Here is a 16,021-nt window from a genome sequence, read left to right as displayed (position 1 = left end):
GACTCAAACACACACAGAGTTTCTATGAGTTCATGTTGTTCTATTTCTGCCTGGTTAAAAAAGAAAAGTACAAAGGATTGAAATTTTGCACTACTTGTGCTTAATTTATTTTTGTATTCTGTTATTATTTTATTTATTTTGTTATTTATTAAAGTTCTTGAATTTACTTTAATATTATTTTAATTTAAGCTATTTTTTTAGTTTTTATACATTTTAATTTATTTTATTATTTTATTGATTTAATTTACGTGAAGATGATTATTTTGTACTCTTGTTTGTTTGAGTGGTTGTGTTAAAAAAAATAAATCAGACTACTTATTACTTCTACTTGAGTCATATTATTCTGAAGTAACAGTACTTTTATTTAAGTACAATTTTTGGTTACTTTACCCAGCTCTGGCTAGGATCAATCATGTTCAGTTTATACATGTAGCCCTTGGGAAGCATAATCTCAAACAATCTTCAACTCTGCATTTCCTGCTAGGACAGTCTCAAAAAACAGCTGATTTGGATTATTTGAATGTTAAAAATGTTTTTTAAGAACTCATCGGGTCGTGGTTTGTTGGTATTCTGGGATACAGAGCGGTTCAAGACTTTCAACTAGATATAAATTAGTAGATTATCATCAACTATATAACTCCAAACTTTATAACCCTTTCCAAACTGATGTCTCTCCCTTTTGGCATTGTGTTATCACACACCTAAAAGCTCCAGATCAGCAAACATTCAAAAACCTCTGCTTTATAAAGGCCTGTACACGGTTAGCTCTTAGATCCTGCTGAGGCAGGGAGGTGGGTACTAAGGACCGGCCACACGAGTAAATAAAAGAGCCACAATAATCACATTTTATTTAGTTTTTACATTTAAAAAGAGAAGCAGTCACAGGATTTACTGAACTTTTTCACATCTCGCTGCCCTTCCATGCGTATTTAACACTTAGATGATGACACATTGAGCTAAGCAGCGGTGCAGCGCTGCGAGGAGAGAGCAGCGTTTCAGATAACACCCATCATGCACTGCTAATGCGCTGAGCTGGAGCTTGTTTTCCGTCAGAACCGCGGTTCGGCTCAATCAGCCCACAAATAACCCTCTCATGGCTTTTATGATCAGCCTCAGTTTCTGCGGCTTCGTGCGACTTGGCTGAACGTGGGAACAATTAATGCTTTTCTGGCAGCAGCGTCGTCTCAATTTGCCAAACGGGCTTATCAGCATGCTGACTGTGGTCAAACAAATATTCTAAAAATCACAGTGATGGCAGCGAGCGAAACTCCCCCGGAGGACTGAAATAACAAACAACAGGGAGGACGTTTAGCACTTCCACTTCCACGGCAGCTTCGTCGTACGATGTGACAGAGAAAACTCCAACTCAGGGCTTCGGAGGGCCCACTTCCAACCCCAGATACTCTTCTTTCTTCTCAAAGTAGTAGTTGAGTCGCGCCAGGGCGTATCTGAGGAAGAGCACAGGTCAGAGGTCAGAGGTCAGAGTCAGAGATGGACGAGCTGCTGGACGTCCACGACCCGGACGACACGTCTCAGACTAAAGTAGTGAAATCTGCAGCAGAGATCTGGAAAAGTGCCTGGTGGAAGTAAAGAAGGACAGATTTGAACCAGGAAGTAAAGAGGGAAAGAGGTTAACCGCAAAGTTACTTACTTACTTACAGAGGTGTCAAGTAACCAAGTACAAATACTTTGTTACCTTACTTGAGTAGAAATTTTGGTTATCTATACTTCACTGGAGTAATTATTTTTCCGACGACTTTTTACTTTTACTCCTTACATTTTCACGCAATTATCTGTACTTTTTACTCCTTACATTTTAAAAACAGTCTCGTTACTCTATTTCATTTGGGCCTTTAATAAAAACTATCCAGTTAAATTGCTCCATCCGGATAGAGTGAATTTGGTTGTGGTTGTTTCAGATGTTCTTGTCCAGTTTTGTTCTTACATCCGTTCCCTCAGATTCCTGCAACTAAACTTGGATGTACATTCCAATAAAGGTTAGGATAAATGATAACATGCCTCTGAAGTTTGACTTTTTGCACCATTACAATACTTATAGGCAACTAGTCATCATATCTCCTGCTCTCTGAAACACATGTTAATGCTCAATAGTACACATATATGGTTCTTTAATATATTTACATTATACTAAGATGCATTCATTTTCAATGGCTTTGTCCTTAATGGCTTTTTTCCCCCTTACATTACTTTTACTTTTATATATAAGTAGTTTTGAAACCAGTACTTTTATACTTTTACTTGAGTAAAAAACTTGAGTTGATACTTCAACTTGTACAGGAGTATTTTTAAACTCTAGTATCTATACTTCTACCTGAGTAATGAATGTGAATACTTTTGACAGCTGTGCTTACTTACTTAAATTTTATTTGAGAGGGACCATGTGCAATTAAAAACATAAATGTAAACATTTGATGCATTGCACCAGAGTTAGCCTTAGGCTAATTTGCATCTGCAGTCCCTTGGTACAAATAAAAACAGCACGAATAAAAAAACATCAAACATTATTCAAGGACATATAACATATACATCATATATATATATACATATATCATCAATGGGATGACATGAAGTAAAGGTGTACAGATGTTAACCAGGAAGTAAAGATGGACAGATGTTAACCAGGAAGTAAAGGTGGACAGATGTTAAACAGGAGCTGCAGATCACGTTTCACCCGGACAAAGGTCTTCAGACGGGGATCTGGAGCGATGTGAGTTACTACCCCCCAAAAAAAGCTTTTTACATTAAAAAAATATCAAAAACTAAATAAATACTTTTTAAAAACATGCAATTTACTCCAGAGCCACAACACTTGTATATCGTTGTAATAGTGGTGATTATGTAGTAATGTTCGGTGCTTTACAAATGTGTGGCTTCAGACCATGAGGAATCATTTATCCTCCATAGAAACAGCAGGTTGATTTTCAGGTGCGTCCCGGCGGCTCAAGGTGCGATCCGGGTTTTTATTCACAAAACTTAGGCGCCGATATTTCCTCAAAGACGCAACGACCTGAAAAGCGTCCGAGCTTTTCTCGGCTCGGCCTCCAGAATGAGGGTTTTTGTTTTTCTGACAGAGTCTGAATGAGGAGGATTTCTGAGGACGCCGGCGCCATCGCCCGTCGCCGCGGCAACTAACGCAGGGGAGGAGTTAACTCTTTAACTGGTGCTTTCTTCAATAACAACTCACCCCCATCCATCTTTAAAACATCCATCCATCCATCCATCCATCCATCCATCCATCCATCCATCCATCCATCCATCCATCCATCCATTATTAAAACATCCATCCATCATCCATCCATCCATCCATCCATCCATTATTAAAACATCCATCCATCCATCCATCCATCCATCCATCCATCCATCCATCCATCCATCCATCCATCCATCCATCCATCCATCCATCCATCCATCCATCATCCATCCATCCATCCATCCATCCATCCATCCATCCATCCATCCATCCATTATTAAAACATCCATCCATCATCCATCCATCCATCCATCCATCCATCCATCCATCCATCCATCCATCCATCCATCCATCCATCCATCCATCCATCCATCCATCCATTATTAAAACATCCATCCATCATCCATCCATCCATCCATCCATCCATTATTAAAACATCCATCCATCCATCCATCCATCCATCCATCCATCCATCCATCCATCCATCCATCCATCCATCCATCCATCCATCATCCATCCATCCATCCATCCATCCATCCATCCATCCATCCATCCATCCATCCATTATTAAAACATCCATCCATCCATCCATCCATCCATCATTAAAACATCCATCCATCCATCCATCCATCCATCCATCCATCCATCCATCATCCATCCATCCATCCATCCATCCATCATTAAAACATCCATCCATCCATCATTAAAACATCCATCCATCCATCCATCCATCCATCCATCCATCCATCCATCATCCATCCATCCATCATCCATCCATCCATCCATCCATCCATCCATCCATCCATCATTAAAACATCCATCCATCCATCCATCCATCCATCCATCCATCCATCATTAAAACATCCATCCATCCATCCATCCATCATCCATCCATCCATCATCCATCCATCCATCCATCCATCCATCCATCCATCCATCCATCCATCATCCATCCATCCATCCATCCATCCATCCATCCATCCATCCATCCATCCATCATTAAAACATCCATCCATCATCCATCCATCCATCCATCCATCCATCATTAAAACATCCATCCATCCATCATTAAAACATCCATCCTTCATCCATCCATCCATCCATCATCCATCCATCGATCCATCCATCCATCCATCCATCCATCCATCCATCATTAAAACATCCATCCATCCATCCATCCATCATCCATCCATCCATCCATCCATCCATCCATCCATCCATCCATCATTAAAACATCCATCCATCCATCCATCCATCCATCCATCCATCCATCCATCCATCCATCCATCCATCATTAAAACATCCATCCATCCATCATCCATCATTAAAACATCCATCCATCCATCCATCATCCATCCATCCATCCATCCATCCATCCATCCATCCATCCATCATTAAAACATCCATCCATCCATCCATCCATCCATCCATCCATCCATCCATCCATCATTAAAACATCCATCCATCATCCATCCATCCATCATCCATCCATCCATCCATCCATCCATCCATCCATCCATCATTAAAACATCCATCCATCCATCCATCCATCATTAAAACATCCATCCATCCATCCATCATCCATCCATCCATCCATCCATCCATCCATCCATCCATCCATCCATCCATCCATCCATCCATCCATCCATCCATCCATCCATCCATCATCATTAAAACATCCATCCATCCATCCATCCATCCATCCATCCATCATTAAAACATCCATCCATCCATCCATCCATCATCCATCCATCCATCCATCCATCCATCCATCCATCCATCCATCCATCCATCCATCCATCCATCCATCCATCCATCCATCCATCATTAAAACATCCATCCATCATTCATCCATCCATCCATCATTAAAACATCCATCCATCCATCCATCCATCATCCATCCATCCATCCATCCATCCATCCATCCATCATCCATCCATCCATCCATCCATCCATCCATCCATCCATCCATCCATCCATCCATCCATCATTAAAACATCCATCCATCATTCATCCATCCATCCATCATTAAAACATCCATCCATCCATCCATCCATCCATCATTAAAACATCCATCCATCCATCCATCCATCCATCCATCATTAAAACATCCATCCATCCATCATCCATCCATCATCCATCCATCCATCCATCCATCCATCATCCATCTTAATTTGAGTTTTTACTTGGCTGAATGAAGATGTTCAGATGAGTAAGATGAACCTGCACCTCGTGGTAAAGGATATCACGTGTGTGAATATCTTACTGCTGAAAAACACTTAAAAGGGAGGATTTGGAGGGAAATAAAGAAGGAGAGAAACGCTGGATCAGCCGTGCAGATGTCAGCGGGTAATTTCCACTTTGCTCATTTTGGTTTGGCCGAACTCGACGGACGGTTTGCTCCGGACAGATTTAGTGTCGGACGAGCGGCTTTTGCTCCAGAGGATGATTGACAGTCGTCACATTCGCTCAGAAAGGGAACCCAAGCCTCGTTTATGACAAAAAAAAGGTCTTGACCCAAAAAAGTAATTAACCAAAAACCACAGAGATAAACAGAGCATCACAAGCTGCACGATCAGGAAGAGCAGCATCTTTACGGCCTCTTTGTCAGTTAATATCACTCATATCCCCATAAACAACAGAATATACCCAATAAACAACTAAATATCCCCAATAAACCTAATAATATCCCCAATAAACAACAAAATATACCCAATAAACAACTAAATATCCCCAATAAACAACTAAATATCCCCAATAAACAACAAAATATACCCAATAAATAACAAAATATACTTAATAATATACATAATAAACCACATAATATACCAATACTCATATCCAGATCCTCCCAGACCTGGACCTTCTTCCCCGTCACAGACTACGTTTACATGCAGTCAAAATTCGGGTTATTGCTAATATTCCGGTTACTGAAACATTCGGAATATTCCGTTTACATGGAAATAAATCATTTGGGATATCTGGATCAAACCAGTGGTCTGGGAGGAGTTTGGTGAGGCCATGGAGGAAGACTTTCGGTCGGCCTCGAGGAAATTCTGGAGGACCGTTCGGCGCCTCAGAAGGGGGAAGCAGTACTCTGCCGGCACCGTTTATGGTGCTGGTGGGGAGCTGTTGACCTCGACTGGGGACATTGTCGGACGGTGGAAAGAATACTTCGAGGATCTCCTTAACCCGACTGACATGCCTTCCACTGAGGAAGCAGAGGGTTGGGGCTCGGAGGCGTGCTCATCCATCACCCAAGCCGAGGTCACCGAGGTGGTTCGTAAGCTCCTCAGTGGCACCGGGGGTGGATGAGATCCGCCCTGAGTACCTCAAGTCTCTGGATGTCGTAGGGCTGTCTTGGTTGACACGCCTCTGCGACATTGCATGGAGGAAGGGGACAGTACCGCTGGGGTGGCAAACCGGGGTGGTGGTCCCTCTGTTTAAAAAGGGGGACCGGAGAGTGTGTTCCAACTACAGGGGGATCACACTTCTCAGCCTCCCCGGGAAAGTCTACGCCAGGGTACTGGAGAGGAGATTACGGCCGATAGTCGAACCTCGGATTTAGGAGGAACAATGCGGTTTTCGTCCCGGTCGTGGAACACTGGACCAGCTCTATACCCTCCGCAGGGTGCTCGAGGGTTCATGGGAATTTGCCCAACCAGTCTGCATGTGTTTTGTGGATCTGGAGAAGGCATTTGACCGTGTCCCACGTGCCATTCTGTGGGGGGTGCTCAGTGAGTATGGAGTCCGGGGGCCTCTACTAAGGGCTGTCCGGTCTCTGTATGATCAAAGCAGGAGTCTGGTTCGCATTGCCGGCAGTAGATCAGACTTGTTCCCGGTGCATGTTGGCCTCTGGCAGGGCTGCCCAACATGCCATCCGCTTTTTGCGGATGATGTTGTCCTGTTGGCTTCATCAGACCGGGACCTCCAGCATGTGCTGGGGCGGTTTGCGGCCGAGTGCGACGCGGCAGGGATGAGAATCAGCACCTCCAAGACCGAGGCCATGGTTCTCCACCGGGAAAGGGTGGCATGCCTTCTCCGGGTGGGTGGAGAAGTCCTGCCTCAGGTGGAGGAGTACAAGTATCTCGGGATCTTGTTCACGAGTGAGGGAACAATGGAGCGGGAGATTGACAGACGGATCGGTGCAGCGTCCGCAGTAATGCGGTCGGTGTACCGGACCGTCGTGGTGAAGAAGGAGCTGAGTCGAAAGGCGAAGCTCTCGATTTACCGGTCAATCTACGCCCCTACCCTCACCTATGGTCATGAACTTTGGGTAGTGACCGAAAGGACAAGATCGCGGATACAAGCGGCCGAGATGAGTTTCCTCCCTTAGAGATGAGTTTCCTCCGCAGGGTGGCTGGACGCTCCCTTAAAGATAGGGTGAGGAGTTCGGTCACCCGGGAGGAGCTCGGAGTCGAGCCGCTACTCCTCCACATTGAGAGGAGTCAGCTGAGGTGGCTTGGGCATCTGTACCGGATCCTCCTGGACGCCTCCCTAGGGAGGTGTTCCAGGCATGTCCCACCGGGAGGAGACCCCGGGGCAGACCCAGGACACGCTGGAGAGACTATGTCTCTCGGCTGGCCTGGGAACGCCTCGGACTCCCCCCGGAAGAGCTGGAGGAAGTGTCTGGGGTGAGGGAAGTCTGGGCATCCCTGCTGAGGCTGCTGCCCCCGCGAACCGGTAACGGATAAGCGGCGGACGATGGATGGATGGATGGATGGATGGATCAAACCAGCGACGTACGGAGAACATCATGACGCAATTCCCGTCATTTCCGCTTCTTCTTCCTGTATCCAAATTCAAAACAAATGCTGCTTCGCGCAACTTTTCTCTCTCCTTCTTGTAAATCTGGCTATCCCGGTACTTTCTACCGTCTACAAATGCAGAAATGTTCATATCCTTCATTACATTTATGAAGTGATTAGTCTCCTCCTGGTCTTGTGTTTCTCCGTGTTTATAAGAACTTCCTGGACTCAAAAGACCAGGATTCCTTGTGAACAGAACATGTGCAGAAAACAAATTCCTGTTCCGTTTGATGGGGATATTCCGTTTGGCGTTTACATGACCAAATATTCAGGTTTTAAAAGGAGTAACCCAGGGGAATATTGGGGTTTTTAAAAACCAGAATATGAGCAAATTCTGGTTATTCAAAGGGGTTATTGGTGTTTACATGGCCGTGCAAATTCAGGTTATTGCCAATATTCGGGTTATTGACTGCATGTAAACGCAGTCACAGATGAATCTGGGACGTGTTCAGCAGGACGGGTGGGGGGAGACCAGCCCCCCCCCGACAGCAGGTATTGCATGTCACAATGTGCTTTTGTCCCCCCCCCCTTTCCAAACATGGCTGCCCCTTCATTTCCTCATAATCATCTCTTTGTCAAGTCGCTGCCAGGACCTGAACCGCTGACTCTCTTTTAACACCAGTCGAACCCGTAAGGAAATATGGAGGGGGGGGGGTTAGGGGGTGGCCCTGGCTCACATTCCCCTTGTGGTTCGCTATTGTCACTTCCACATCTGGGCCTGATTAAAGCACAACGCCTGTCACTCGCTGGGAAGTCTGGCTCCAGTACACACACACACACACACACACACACACACACACACACACACACACACACACACACACACACACACACACACACACACACACACACACACACACACACACACACATACACACACACACACACACACACACACACACACACACACACACACACACACACACACACACACACACACACACACACACACACACACACACACACACACACACACACACACACACACACTGGAGCTTCTTATCTCTCTGTTGGGTGATAAAACTTCGGTCGTGACTTTGACCACCTCACATTCCCATTGTGGTCCCCGGGAACTAGATCCTAGTGGAACCAGACCTTAGTGGAACCAGACCCTAGTGGAACCAGACCCTAGTGCAGGGGTGTCAAACTCATTTTCCTTGGCGGGCCGGATTTGACCAATTTTTTCCACGCTCAAAATAACAAAAACGGTGCGGAAATTTTTTTCTTTAATTCTTTTTCTTTTTTACTATTGTTATCTAATTCAATATCAGTTTAGTTAATTTTAAAGGAAATATGCACTTTGTTTACACTCTAATTATGTAAAATATATTTCTTCAGTATCTTTTCTTGAAATTTCTCATTTTTTTTTCAAATTATGTAAGATACTTTTAATATCATTTTACAAAGATAAACAGAAACAAGTACCGTATGTTTTTTTTATATTTCGCTTTTTTTATACGAAATTGAATTAAAAGCAAAATCTTTCTTATTACATCCGAGAGTGTTTCTTTGTGATTTAGAGATTTTTCCAGTACAATTAAGTGTATTTATTTTTAAAAATTGGCGCGGATATTTACGCCAGTGTGCCGAAAAAGTCAGCACTTCTTTTTTAACTGTTTTACTTTGTCACTATCCTCGAATTCAGAACTGAAATTCCATTTGGGTGTATTTTTGTGAAGACGATCACACCCAGAGAGTCTCTTAATTCCAGGGGTTCACTTACTTTCTCTGGTCCCTGTTTTTAATCTTTTTCTTTATTATGGGATGTGTGTCGGGGGGGCGTTTCCACGGTAACCGGACCCTCTCCCTGCACTTCAGGACAACCTCAGCCGTCTGCGACCCGAACTGGAGGCCCGGCGGGCCGAACAATAGCTTCTCTGTGCCTCGGCCCCCTCCGGATCACGTTTCCTCCAGGTCCGGACCGGCGGGGGGGGCCGGGGGGCAGAGGGGGGGCAGAGGGGGGTTGCTGGTGCTGATCCAGCAGCCGGGCGGTGGGGGGGGGAACCACACAACCACACAGAGGGGAGGAGGCTGCCGGGTGTCAATACTGATCAGCATCACCGTCACCACGGCTGCCGGTGGAGGGGGGGTCAGGGGGGGCCGCTCTGCCCTCCTGAACCCCCCCTCGTCTGGTCGCTGCTCGTCAGGAATGTCTCCTGGACTTATTTAAGATAAACAGGCCTCTTTCAGTAAGAACCCTTAAGGCTGAGTTATGGTTCTGCGTCAAAACCACGCCGTGCCTACAGTGTATGGTACGCCTCGACGCAGACCACACGCCGTCACTGACGCCGTCACTGACGTGCACCTAGTGCTGGGCGGTTTACCGGTTCATACCGAATACCGGTGTTTATTTTTCTCATGATATGAATTTTTCATATACCGTAATACCGGTGAGTGTACAGTAGCGTACACAACGTTGGGAACACCGCGCCGCGGAACGTAGCGCCGCTGGACACTGTTTGTGAGGGGACTGTTTAGCAGTAGTTATGCACCGATTGTTCGGTAACCGAAATTGTTCGGCCGAAAATGGCAAAAAAACACTTTCGATGTTCGGTGGAATAAGTGGGAAAAAAAACGAACAATTAATAACGGCGTTGTAATATAAGGAAATAGACTGGCCGCTCCGTCCCGTACCGGTTGCACCACAAACATAAATCGTTGGCCAACCAAAAAGTAACCACATGAGAATTTTACCTAACATTCACCAGGAGGTGGAACCAAAACAATATAATGCTGGGAAATTAAAAAATGTTCAGTTTTTTTATGTTCAATAAATATTTTCTACCTTGCAATTTTGTAAAAGATTTTTTTCTTTGAAAAGCATGCCTAAATCAAATTTATTTGATTTATGCATCCTCCTCATGACAGTAAAATAGGCTATTCTAAGCCAATTTACTGCAGCAATTCCTTTCCAAATCATTAGAAAATGTGCTTAACAGCCAGGTTGAATCAAAAAAAATACTGTGATATACTGTGAAACCGATATAATTTTGAAAAATACCGTGATATAAATTTTTGTTCATACCGCCCAGCACTACGTGCACCGCCCAAAAAATTTAACCACGCGTCGAGGCGACGCAGACCAAACGCAGACGGAGAGGGCTGTGATTGGTTCGCTTGGTAGCAACGCATTTCCGGTTTGAAGCAGTCGTGAACTTTCAGCGCTCTTCTCTTCGTGTATGTGTGATTTTTTTTTTGTTTTGTTTTTTTGCACAATAGTTGTCCATATCTCTTTGATTCACTGTGACCGGAAAAAGTCGGATAAACCATTCAGGAAAAGATCGCGAATTAGCGGTCACGGGGGGTACTGCACCGCGGAGAAATGGAGTGACGGAGAAGTCCGAAGGTTCACGACGGCGTCACGGTGACAGCGTAGGCACGGCGTCGTTTTGACGCAGAACCATAACTCAGGCTTTAGTATAGAGCAGGGGTGTCCAAAGTCGGTCCTCGAGGGCCGGTGTCCTGCATGTTTTAGATGTGTCCCTTTTTTTATCAAACCGTGATACAAGGAGCTTGGTCATCAACAGAACTATCCAGACTATGATGACAAGGTGGTGACGACTGTTAATTTGAATCAGGTGTGTTGATGCAGGGAAACAACTAAAACATGCAGGACACCGGCCCTCGAGGACCGACTTTGGACACCCCTGGTATAGAGGGTCTGCATTGATGTCACTTCCCCAACGGACCAGCCCCCTTACTGCACTGAGCATCAGCAAAAACAGCTGCAACTAGTGGAGAAGACGGGATAACAGCTGATTATCGGCTTAAATTAAAGGCAGTTGGACTTGACAGTGACCCGTACAGTTACCCCCAGAACCAGTGGTCCATGGACATTCATATTTGGTACAGTTACCAAGAACCAGTGGTCCATGGACATTCATATTTGGTACAGTTACCAAGAACCAGTGGTCCATGGACATTAATATTTGGTACAGTTACCAAGAACCAGTGGTCCATGGACATTAATATTTGGTACAGTTACCAAGAACCAGTGGTCCATGGACATTAATATTTGGTACAGTTACCAAGAACCAGTGGTCCATGGACATTAATATTTGGTACAGTTACCAAGAACCAGTGGTCCATGGACATTAATATTTGGCCACGAATCCAGTTTCCTGATATTTCTATGTACTTAATTTCTATGCCGGGGAAATACACGAAGCAAAGCTTGAAGGCTTACAAAAGTCTTGACGCTTGGTCCGACTTCAAGGCAGGATTTGTTGTAGAAATTAAAGTAATGAGGACACCGAACTTTATGATTTGACCGTTTAACGTTAGCTACCCAAAAATCCAACATTACCTGATACAAAATGGGAACCGCAAATCCACGTTTCGGTGCCTGGAATCCAGTTGTTTCTGAGAATTGCAGCGATCCATTTGTCTCTCTTAAGCTTATTTTTCAGCAGTCTGTAAAACGATAACGATTTCTTGCTAAATCTATGAGTACAGTCGATCCCACAACAGCTCTTTCCCATTTTAGATGTTTTCCAGTTGCTCAAACTGAAAGTTTACGCTGCCACTCAGTCTTTCTGACACTCATTGGGCGAAACCCGCTATGAAGTCGCATCTGTGATGTCATGCGCATTCTCTCTATATGTTCTTTCAGCAGCAGGAACTCTCAGTAAATAATTCCTTCAGCAGGAACTCTCAGTAGGAACTCTACTAACTGTACTCTCAGTATTGCTGTTAGTCGGCCTGAAACGCAGCAGTATTTTTAAATGCAGGAATGAAATAAATTAGCTCTAATGTCGTCTGAAAGCTGCAGCTTTCATCTTATCGCGATGTGTGACAGAAAACAGAGAATTACACGTCTAAATATTTTGTCTAAGTGGAAAAGTGACAAGAAAAGTAGACGAGCGCCTGCAGAGAAAATGAAGAAATTCCAGCCGGTTATTTATTGCAGATTCTCCGCCAAGAAATGCTTTGTTGTGTAGTCAACGACGACCCGTTCGTCTAGGAGTCAGATATAAAGCACAACAGCTCTCTTTTCAGCCACGTGTTTACAGCGATTCACAGCAGCTGGGTTACTTTAGGGGGCGGGGTCAGAACCTTATCTAGACTCCTCTTATCAAACAGTTTCACAGTGTTTAAATGGCTCTGAATAACTTTGCTGTTCTGGAGCATTGAGGTGTGTGTTAACACAACGCCAAAAGGGAAAGACATAAGCAAAGGTCTTAGAGAAGCTGTCTGCAGCCCCCAGCTAAAGGTTGCTAGTCAGATTCCCCTGGAGGTCACCGGCGGCACTGCTTCAACTCAACATCTACTGAGTTCCTGCTGAAGGAACGAATTACTGAGAGTTCCTGCTGAAGGAACCATCTACTGAAGTAAGTATTGATCTCCAACTGGTTCACAAACCTCTGGAAGTCGAAGTCGATGGAGGAGTAGCGGGACTGCAGGATGGCCCAGAGACCCCACAGGAAGTTGGAGGCCTGATGGAACAGAAGAAGAAATTAGTTCCACCAGTAAAATTTGTGAAAGTCTGTCATACCAAACTTATTTATGTATTTATTTATTTATTTATTCATGTATTTATTTATTTATTTATTTATCATGCTTTGACTTCTAAACCGCCTGAAAATGAAGGTCAAAATAAATTATGTCATCGATGCACTTTGGCGTAGCCGTGACTACAGCTAATGCTTCTTAGGGTTGAGTTCCACATTTTTATAGTATTTAATTTAACTTTAATTCAAGTTTTTATGTTTCGTGACGTATAAACTGTGTTGTTAGAATAAACTTTTATCTTAGACATGACAGCAGCCTCATCAAAGGAAGCAAACGTATGTTGTAGCTTTACTATGTGAAAAAAACACTTCCTTTTGCAGAGGTTTTTTCTAATATCGGCTCACTCTGACATCACAGAGGGCGGATTTCCTTATATGGTGATATCCTCCGGTGGGAGGAGCTTCAGCACGTTTCTGCTTGTATTTCTGACTACTAATAGTAGTCAGTAAAAGAATCGCAGGACTGGATCTGGACCCTAGTGGCTTTAAGGATAATTAGTAGATCTGAGTATTATGAACAAACAAATAATCTCTTTATTAAATATAACACTCTAAAATTCCATGATATAGTAGAGCAGAAAACTGTTTTATTTGCCTTTAAAGCCCAGCAGAAACTGCTTCTAAACTGCAGTCAGGATTTGTTCCAAATAAAAGAAACCCACTATGACCTAAGGGAGAAACTTATGTTTGAGATGACGACAGCAAGAACAAATATTAAAAAGAGATGTACATCAATTAAGGCAAGAGAAATGTGGAATAGTTGTGACAATGACCTAAAAATGTGTAGTTTTATCTACAAGTTCAAGAAAATGTTTAAAGGAGCTTGAGGCTCCTTTTAAGAAATGAGACTCTCTAGCGCCACCCTTCACCACGACGGCCGTTGGGAGTACTGCAGCCAACAGTGAAGCCGGCACGGGAGAACGGGGAGAACGTGCATGCAGCATCATGTGACGTCACATCCACAGGACAGCGCGGGAAATTCGGGACCGAATTGCAGCACATTTTGCAGCACACAGCCTGTTCAAGGCAACGGAGAGATACGCTAGAGGGCTCATTCTTTTGGGTTTGGAACTTCACCTGACATTATTACTTTATTACTAGAAAACTTAAAATGTATACAAATTTTTTTCATAAATCCTGCCACAATCCGGCCTCAAGCTCCTTTAAAGAAAATATTGTAAATAAATATAAAACACTCTAACTATAAAGTATACTATCAAAAACATTCTAGAATGTGAAACGTCAATTTTATATTTTGTCTTCTTTATGGATTGTTTGTTTTCACGGAGTAATGCTAATGTAAGAGGAGATTTATTTTGTTAAGTTTATTTTGGTAATTCATGGTTCAGTATTTTATAAATATATTTTGGTATATTCTGATGTAAGTCAGGGACTATAGTTACATTAGTCAGCATACCTGTTGTGATTAATATGTTTTACATAAGGCGGAGTGATACCGGTGGATGTTCAAAATTCCTACTCTGTTTTTGGGTCATTAAAGTACACGCCAACTCCGAAGCCGTTGTCCCCGTCTTTTCTCTTACTCACGACCCGAAATAAGTTTAATTTACTCAAGTAAGGCTTCACTCAACACTAGCCTTACACTAATGTTTCATATTTAAGTTGATCAAAAGATAAAAAGGGTATAAGCTACGGCTTCAGCCTACACCTTTTCGGCAAAAGCAATGTTTATTTGACTTTTTCATTTTTTTGGTTTTGTAAAAATGGCTTGTACAATGCTTAAAACCGAAATAAAGACCATTACTTAATTCATTCATAGTGGTCTTTAAAAGGAACTGCAGACCTGGAATCGGTCCCTAATGGTCTGTAGAGGACCTGCAGGTCTGGATCTGGACCCTAGTGGTCTGTAGAGGACCTGCAGGTCAGGATCTGGACCCTAGTGGTCTGTAGAGGACCTGCAGGTCTGGATCTGGACTCTAGTGGTCTGTAGAGGACCTGCAGGTCTGGATCTGGACCCTAGTGGTCTGTAGAGGACCTGCAGGTCTGATCTGGACCCTAGTGGTCTGTAGAGGACCTGCAGGTCTGGATCTGGACCCTAGTGGTCTGTAGAGGACCTGCAGGTCAGGATCTGGACCCTAGTGGTCTGTAGAGGACCTGCAGGTCTGGATCTGGACCCTAGTGGTCTGTAGAGGACCTGCAGGTCTGATCTGGACCCTAGTGGTCTGTAGAGGACCTGCAGGTCTGGATCTGGACCCTAGTGGTCTGTAGAGGACCTGCAGGTCTGGATCTGGTCTCTAGTGGTCTGTAGAGGACCTGCAGGTCTGGATCTGGACCCTAGTGGTCTGTAGAGGACCTGCAGGTCTGGATCTGGACCCTAGTGGTCTGTAGAGGACCTGCAGGTCTTCAGGGGGGTCTTTGCCGGTCCTGTCAGCAGGATTTTAGCTGCAGGAAGCTGATCCAGTGTGGGTGTGAGAGTGTCGACAGGCCCGGGGGGTGAGAGGTCCTGGTTCCTGATCCGTACCAGCACCGGG

At 44.1% G+C, this 16,021-nt stretch overlaps 1 protein-coding gene across 1 annotated transcript in view; it reads right to left on the bottom strand.

Moving 5' to 3' along the window:
- Positions 1-845: 845 nt before the first annotated feature.
- The window catches only part of LOC133444586 (ethanolamine kinase 1-like), a 66,088-nt gene continuing 50,912 nt past the window's right edge, over positions 846-16,021 (bottom strand). The window contains exons 7-8 of the mRNA XM_061722433.1: positions 13,381-13,454; positions 846-1,448 (exon numbers count right to left, since the gene is read on the bottom strand). Of these exons, the coding sequence (XP_061578417.1) occupies positions 1,367-1,448; positions 13,381-13,454 (156 nt within the window). The 3' untranslated portion in view covers positions 846-1,366. The remainder of the gene's footprint in view (positions 1,449-13,380; positions 13,455-16,021) is intronic.

Source organism: Cololabis saira, chromosome 5 (genome assembly GCF_033807715.1).
Source record: "Cololabis saira isolate AMF1-May2022 chromosome 5, fColSai1.1, whole genome shotgun sequence".
NCBI classification, from domain to species: Eukaryota; Metazoa; Chordata; class Actinopteri; order Beloniformes; family Belonidae; genus Cololabis; species Cololabis saira.
This window is presented reverse-complemented; position numbering and strand designations above follow the sequence as displayed.